The 7767-nt window shown below is 44.4% G+C and overlaps 1 protein-coding gene across 1 annotated transcript; it reads right to left on the bottom strand.

Annotated features, from left to right (window-relative positions):
• Positions 1-285: 285 nt before the first annotated feature.
• DNAJC25 (DnaJ heat shock protein family (Hsp40) member C25) lies at positions 286-6370 on the bottom strand. The gene is made up of 4 exons (XM_053370618.1): positions 5924-6370; positions 3051-3203; positions 2170-2640; positions 286-580 (listed from the first exon to the last, which is right to left on the bottom strand). The coding sequence occupies exons 1-4, from the start codon at positions 6254-6256 to the stop codon at positions 458-460; spliced, it is 1080 nt and encodes a 359-aa protein (XP_053226593.1). The 5' UTR covers positions 6257-6370; the 3' UTR covers positions 286-457.
• Positions 6371-7767: the final 1397 nt, after the last annotated feature.

The raw sequence follows: 7767 nt of genomic DNA on the forward strand, positions 1-7767 counted from the left end.
GGCAACCACATGAACCTGCCAGGAGGCTACAATCTTTCAACTTCCTATCATACAAGAACGATTGAAGCCTCGTGACAGCCTGCAACTTTGAGCTTTGGGGCTGTGCAAAAGAAAGGCAAAACAACATGGGCATGGCTTGGATGGCTGATTTGGCTCCTGCTGCCAAATAGGCCCACCTACGTGCCTGTTACATTATCACACTTACATGCAGACTCTTAAGGAGATCCATGTCAGGCTTGTTTTCAATTCAACATCGAGTGAACCATGGAGCAAAACAATTAAGACTGATTAGCAGATTTCCTTTTATTTTATAAAAATCATAAAATTGTACTAGTTTTCTGCCTGATTACTTCCTGAGTTTCAGAACATTGCTGAGACACAGCAGTTAAACTCTGAACTTTTTAGGTATGAATTTTTCTTGCCAATCATCACTGGACCGTATAAGTTACAGCAAGTGTCAATCATCAATAAAAGTCAGTCTTCCAGGTCCTTCATTTCTCATCCACCGCCTGTATCTTTTCCATCGAGGGTCTGATGCCATTTTCTTCTTCAGTTCCTCCTCTTGCTCTTGTTTGTAAAGCTAAAAGAGAAGGAAAAATTTAACTGAAAGCAACATCAATCTTCACTGTGCTTTAGCAACACAGATTCTTTGACAGTTTCACTGTGGACAGGCCAGTCCAAAAATGCAGATTCCCCAATTTGACATTCAAATGGAGCACTGGATTGCATAAAAGTAGTCGATCCTAAAACTAATGTGCTTGGGGAATACACTGAAAATGTGCCATAATGGGCTAAAGAGCTAGATACCATGCAGGTGGGTAAATAAAATTTAAAAAATACAGCTTTAAACCTTGATAGTCACATTTGAGTCAATGCTAATCCCACTCACAAGTAGACTCAATGAAATTACTTAACCTGTTACATATGTCCATTGACTTCAATGGCTCTACTGAGTAGGACTAGCATTTGGCATCTATTTTCAAAGTACATTACCAATAGTTAAGGTGACACATTAACTGAGTATCAATTAATATTCAAATTGATATTAATTGAAATATTTACAAACTCACGCTCTGCAGAATGAAGCCAATGTTTTCCCACTTCTGCTCTCTACATAGCATATGAGGCACAATGGGTTGTAACGGACCTAAGTTAGTTGTGCCTATTAATTTCAATGGTTCTGCTATGAACAGGACTATCATTGGATACAATCTAGTACTACTTGTATGGCACTGAAAGGGACAAGGCTAGTGACAGCTCTCTCAGTAGAACGGAAATGCCACACTGCACCAAGACTTCTATTGCCAGTATGTTTGGTTTTTTTTAAAAATGGCGCTAGAACAACAAATATTGACAGCTCTACCTGCTTTAACACAGACAATTATTGTGTTGTGGAAGATAGAATGGTTCTTCTCCTTCAGCTGAACTTCTAAGCTGATTTACTGCTGGGTTCCCTGATCCTCGAACTAGGGTAAGGTTCTCAGAGAGCATGTATTCAGAAGAGCGTTCTGTGACTGTTTCTCACTGGGCCTTCTCCATCTCTCGGTCTTTGTAGCATCCTAAGGAACCTCATTTCTGGCCCTCCTCTGAGATTCAGATAACAAATTAAGGTCTCCATTTTACAAAGCCTATACCATCTGCTGAAAATTGTATCTGAGCAGTTTTTTCCTGATGATAAGCTTGTTAACTGTAGTTTACTGCATTGTGTTTTGCTTTTGTGTGTTGTGACTTGCTGTGCTGCTTTACTGATTTGTACTGTAAGCTGACTTGAGTAGCACATTTTTAGACAGGCATTTTTTAAACAACCAAAACAATGCCACTCAGCCTCTAATAAAGGGACATAACGAAGAAGTTCATTTGAACACTGAAGTGAACCATCTACTGTGTTAGTATACTGCCCATGAGTCTTAAAGAAGCATGGTAATTATGCAACAGCCCAACCAATAAATAAAGGTTGGGGAAGACCTACAAAGACAGTAAGTTTGGCCCACCGTAATATGAAATACCTGGTGTATTTTAGCTGCGTATGGAACACTGATCACTGCTTGTGAACCAACACTATGGAACTGCACAAGCAAGCCCCTTCGCTTAGGTGTGGTATGAACATAATTTAAGAAGTCAGGACATGTTAGGTTCTTTTTCCACTTCCTGTGTGCCAACGCCGCTCACCTCATAGTTCTCTCTTATCCAGAGCTGTCGTTCAAGAAAAGTCTCTTTCTGGTGATCTTCCAAAGTGTCAAACTGAGACTGTGACATTTTCATGTACTTGCGTATAATATACAACTTCTCTTCTTCCCCATACTCTTGTCCTTTGATGTTGAAACAATAAATCCACCAACAATACCATCCTATGTACTTGCACAGATAAAAAGGTGTTAAAAGGATTTGGAATAAGAGTATGTCATATATTTGGGGCTTCTGATAACCACCCTTGATATCTATTTTGTTTTTTATTACATCTTTGATTATTTCCTCCTCCTCCTTGCGGATTTCTTCCTTGGACCGCCTGTTCTTGCCCTTTTCTTTGGCTCTGTTTAGTAGCCCTTGTTGCCTGGCAATCTCCATGGCTTGTATACGATATTTTGGCATGGTTGCTAGGTAGTTGATAGCTTCATTGTAGCTACTCCACCAGCTGAAGAACTAAAATATAAAATGGTAAGCAACATTAGCCTTAGAGAATAAGCAAATTACCTTTCCCTGTGGTACTCAAACTATATATATGCACTATATCAAACTTGTTCTATTGTTTTCTTTATTTGCATAGCTTTGCATTCATAATCACTCTTTTTTTTAAAAAAAAATCCCCTTTCCATGTATTGTGTCCAAAAATCTTAGGGAAAGCTGATGTGATATTTTTAATATGTTCCTTATTTTGCAGGTAATAAGTTCAGGCCAGCCACCTCCTTTGCTTGCATAATATTGAGAGCAGACAGCACTTGATCACACAAAGGGAAAACATTTGTAAGAAACCAGCCATGTTACATTTCGTCTTTCAGTATTTTCCAGGTCAGATGGTAACAATGGAACAGTTTGTAGACAAAGATATTTACCTGAAAAACAGAGATGGCACAGACGGTGACTAGAATCACGATTCTGACATCTACCTTGGGTGCCAATCTTCTACTATAATAGTGATAGTAATGGCTGTAATACTCCTCAGGATGATCCAACATATAATCATAATCCTTACGAGTTTCTTCATCCTGCAAATGATGATTGGCAGGTTTTCATTTGGAAATATCCCATATGTCAATGAACAAAAACAACCACCATCCGCTTAGTTTAAGGAATTGCTTTTGGTTGTATTTATGGCAATTATCTCTAGTTGAACACTTAAATTTTCAAACATAAAATGATCAATAGTATTTATACAATAGGAGTAAAATAGAAAAAAGTAAAGGTGTTTATGCTTTATGCTTCTGACGCAATACACTTGACAAAGGTAAAGGTACCCCTGACCATTAGGTCCAGTCGTGACCGACTCTGGGGTTGCAGCGCTCATCTCGCTGTATGGGCCGAGGGAGCTGGTGTTTGTCCGCAGACAGCTTCCGGGTCATGTGGCCAGCATGACTAAGCCACTTCTGGCGAACCAGAGCAGCGCACAGAAACGCTGTTTACCTTCCCGCCGGAGCCATACCTATTTATCTACTTGCACTTTGACGTGCTTTCGAACTGCTAGGTTGGCAGGAGCAGGGACCGAGCAATGGGAGCTCACTCCGTCGCGGGGATTCGAACCGCCGACCTTCTGATCAGCAAGTCCTAGGCTCTGTGGTTTGACCCACAGCGCCAGCCGTGACCCATACACTTGACTACTGACAAGCTATTCTTCTCAAAGGATAAGCAAACACATTAAACTAATGACTGAAACTAGTTAGGCAAGGCATACTTGCCATTAGCAACCTTGGTTTAATGGGCCAGTTTCTTTTCTCTGTCTGACATATGCAGTGGTACCTCGGGTTAAGTACTTAATTCGTTCCAGAGGTCCGTTCTTAACCTGAAACTGTTATTAACCTGAAGCACCACTTTAGCTAATGGGGCCTCCTCCTGCTGCTGTGCTGCTGGCGTGCGATTTCTGTTCTCATCCTGAAGCAAAGTTCTTAACCCGAGGTACTATTTCTGGGTCAGTGGAGTCTGTAACCTGAAGCGTATGTAATCCGAGGTACCACTGTTTACACAAACACCTTGCATATTATACAGCATAATAATATATTGGTGTATGCATATAAACTGCAAGCCCTGTTTTCACACACTAACACCCCACCACATGGAATTCTATCAGTTATATTTTATCTGCCCAATCGGAAGGAATTTCTGGAACCAAACTGCTTTTTCTCTTCAGCCTGAGCAGGAGCAGTCTCCATTAAGAAAAAGAGGTCGGAATAGGCCAATATATATGTGGACTGACCCTTAACCAACCTCAAGGTTGTCATCTGAACTAGATGTTTTAACTGAGAATCAATCGCAGTTGGTCCATCGTTTGAAAAATTACTTTAGAGCCGTCTTGCCCGAAAATGGCAACTATACATTCTGTTTGGGCAACTGCAACCTTGGTTTAAGGGGCCATTTGGCACCTAGCTTATATATCTGAGTTTCTAACACTGTCTAGAAGCGTATTGTGGAGGGAGGACACCCCACGAAGGCAGACCCTCCAAGTGTCCCTATTTTCCAGGGACAGTCCTGGATTTACAGAAGCTTTCCCTTAGGATGTCCCTCTTTTCATCAGAGAAATGTTGGAGCGTATGGAGTAATGCAACCCCTGAGCCAATGAGATAAGCAACTACTTGTATACAACTTTTAGAAGACCTCTGAAGGCAGCCCTATATAGGGAAGTTTTTTAATGTTCCATTAAGTTTCTATATATATATTGGAGGCCGCCCAGAGTGTCTGGGGCAACCCAGTCAGATGGACAGGGGTATGAATACTAAAAAAAATATGATGGAATAGGACAATGTCCCTTATTTCCATCGCAGAAATGTTGGAGGTTGTGGCGTTAACAGATCCAGAGCCTTCTGAAGGCAGCCCTGTATAGCGAAGTTTTCTTCAATGCTTAATGTTTCATTCTGTTTTTATATTATGCTTTTACATACAGGACTGAAGGCAGCCCTGTATGGGGAAGTTTTCTTCCATGTTTAATGTTTCACTCTGTTTTTATGTTATGCTTTTACATACAGGACTGAAGGCAGCCCTGTATGGGGAAGTTTTCTTCAATGCTTAATGTTTCACTCTGTTTTTATGTTATGCTTTTACATACAGGACTGAAGGCAGCCCTGTATAGCGAAGTTTTCTTCAATGCTTAATGTTTCACTCTGTTTTTATGTTATGCTTTTACATACAGGACTGAAGGCAGCCCTGTATGGGGAAGTTTTCTTCCATGTTTAATGTTTCATTATGCTTTAATATTATGTTTTTATATACAGGACTGAAAGCAGCCCTGTATGGGGAAGTTTTCTTCCATGTTTAATGTTTCATTATGTTTTTATATACAGTACTGAAGGCCGCCCTGTATGGGGAAGTTTTTTCAATTTTTAATATTTCATTATGTTTTTATATTATGCTTTTACATACAGGACTGAAGGTGGCCCTGTATGGGGAAGTATTTTCAATGTTTTATTATGTTTCTATATACTGTATGTTGGAAGCGATATGGAATAGGAGGACACCCCTATTTGCACGGCAGAGAAATGCTGAGGGGGGGTGCGAAGGGGGGACCCTTGTTCAGAGTCCTCCCGGCGCCAGCCGCTCCTGTCACCCTCCTCCCCGCAGCTGCTCCTTCTCCTCAAGGGAGCCAGGGAGGTGGGTGCTGTTGGGAGAAACTGAGCCTGGGTGCGTGGGGGGGGGGAGGGTGCGGACGGCGCGCGTCTTACCGGAGGGGTCCGGCCGGGGCGGGCGGAGGGAGGGGGCGGCCCCGGCCCCGCTCTCTCACCTTGAGGGTCTCGTAGGCGGTGGCGATGAGCAGGAACTTCTCCTGGGCGGCCTCTGCTCGTTTGCCGTCCGGGTCGGGCTCCCGCGGTCGGCGGTCCGGGTGGTAGCGGAGGGCCAGCTGCCGGTAAGCCCGGGCCACTTCAGCCTTGCTGGCATCCCGGCTCACGCCCAGCACGTCGTAGCAGACCAGCTTCCCGCAGTACAGACCTTCCACCAGGGCCTCCGCCGGCCGGGGGAAAAGGCACAGGGCGGAGACCCACACGAGGAGGAGGAGGAGCGGCGGCGGCGGCCGCAGCCCCTCCGGAACCCCCGGAGCCGGCCGCGCCCACGCCATGCCCGTAGCCAAGGGCGACCGCTCGCGGGAGGGGCCTCGCGCGCAACGCCGCCACCACGACGACGCTTACGCCGCCGCCTCGCGAGCTCCCTCGCGCCGCTCTCGGCCGCGGGAGGGGCGGGGCTAGAACACATGGACGCGTGGCCAGAAAGCGAGGGCGCTGACTGGGTGGGCTGGGAAAGCAGGAGGAGCAAGGCGGGCACCATACGTTACCCTGCCGTCTAACGTCAGGCACAGAGAGAGAACGGGAGGAGAGGTCGGGATTGGAAGAGGATCGGCCAATCAAAAGGAGCTTGGGGAGGGGAGGGAATAGGAAGGCGGGAGGGTTTTCTGTTCACGTCAGTCAGGAAAAAAGGGGAGGGACAGCAGCGGTCGGGATTGGAAAGGGAGCGGGTCAATCCAAAGGAGGCGGGGAAATAGGGAGACCGGAGGGCCGAGACGTGGCGCGGCACGCAAAGAGGGTGGGAGGGGCAGACTTCGAAATAAGGGACGTGCAGGACGACGGAGACGTTGCGACGGGAAGGGCCAATGAGAGAGGAGGGTGGGCGGGGTTGGAGGGGAAACACCAAAAAGGGGAGGGAGGAGAATGAAGCGGGGGGGGGCCGAGGACGTGTATTCTAAGCGACTCGGCTGCGGGTTTCTCATTTCTCCGCCCTTTATATTTTATTAAATTTCCACACATTTCACATATACGTACATCCCGATATATAATTGAATTTTGTTTTGTCGACTTCCCACCCCATTTTCCAGGGGTTCCCCCCTTTCTGCACCCTATCTTCTCTCTCTCACAGTGCTTTTTAAAATAGAAAAATAGGTGTAGGTTCTCACCATAAAGTTACAGTAAGTGGAACACTTTTTAACACAAAAAAGAGCTGCAGGTTCTGTGTACCCTGGAGTACCCGCTGAAAAAAGCACCGCTCTCTTATGACAATAATGTAATAATCACTAATTCCTTCTGTTGCTCATAGTTCAAATCTTGCTTGCGAATGCCTCATACTATAATATTTCTTTATGTAGTCCAAAAAAGGCTCCCATAAAACAATCATCATTAGGATCTCTTATTTTACCTGTTAACTTTGCTGGTTCAGCATAGTTAGGGTTTCTAATTTCTTAATAGGCGATGCATGTGACTTTAAGTCACTCTCAGTCAATTAATTTGCAATAAAACGGCTCTTCCTATCACTCTGGATTCTGACGTGGTTGCTTGATGCCTCTGGTTCAAATAATAACAACTATTATTATTATTATTTCTATACTGCCCTTCATCCAAGGATCAGAGGGCGGTTTACAATATAAAAACACCAAAATACATTTATAAAGTTTCACACCCTTTCTCCACTACTGTACTTGTTACACACTGTATATTTAAAGACTCCCCCCCCCCAATAACAATGCTGGGAACTGTAGTTTAACCTGCACAGGTCAGTGTTAAAAAGGCTGGAGGATGATTAAGGGAAGACACTTTTTTCAAAACTCTGCTGGACCACAACTCCCAATAACACTTGCTGTGT

The sequence above is a fragment of the Podarcis raffonei genome, chromosome 17, assembly GCF_027172205.1.
Source record: "Podarcis raffonei isolate rPodRaf1 chromosome 17, rPodRaf1.pri, whole genome shotgun sequence".
NCBI lineage: Eukaryota > Metazoa > Chordata > Lepidosauria > Squamata > Lacertidae > Podarcis > Podarcis raffonei.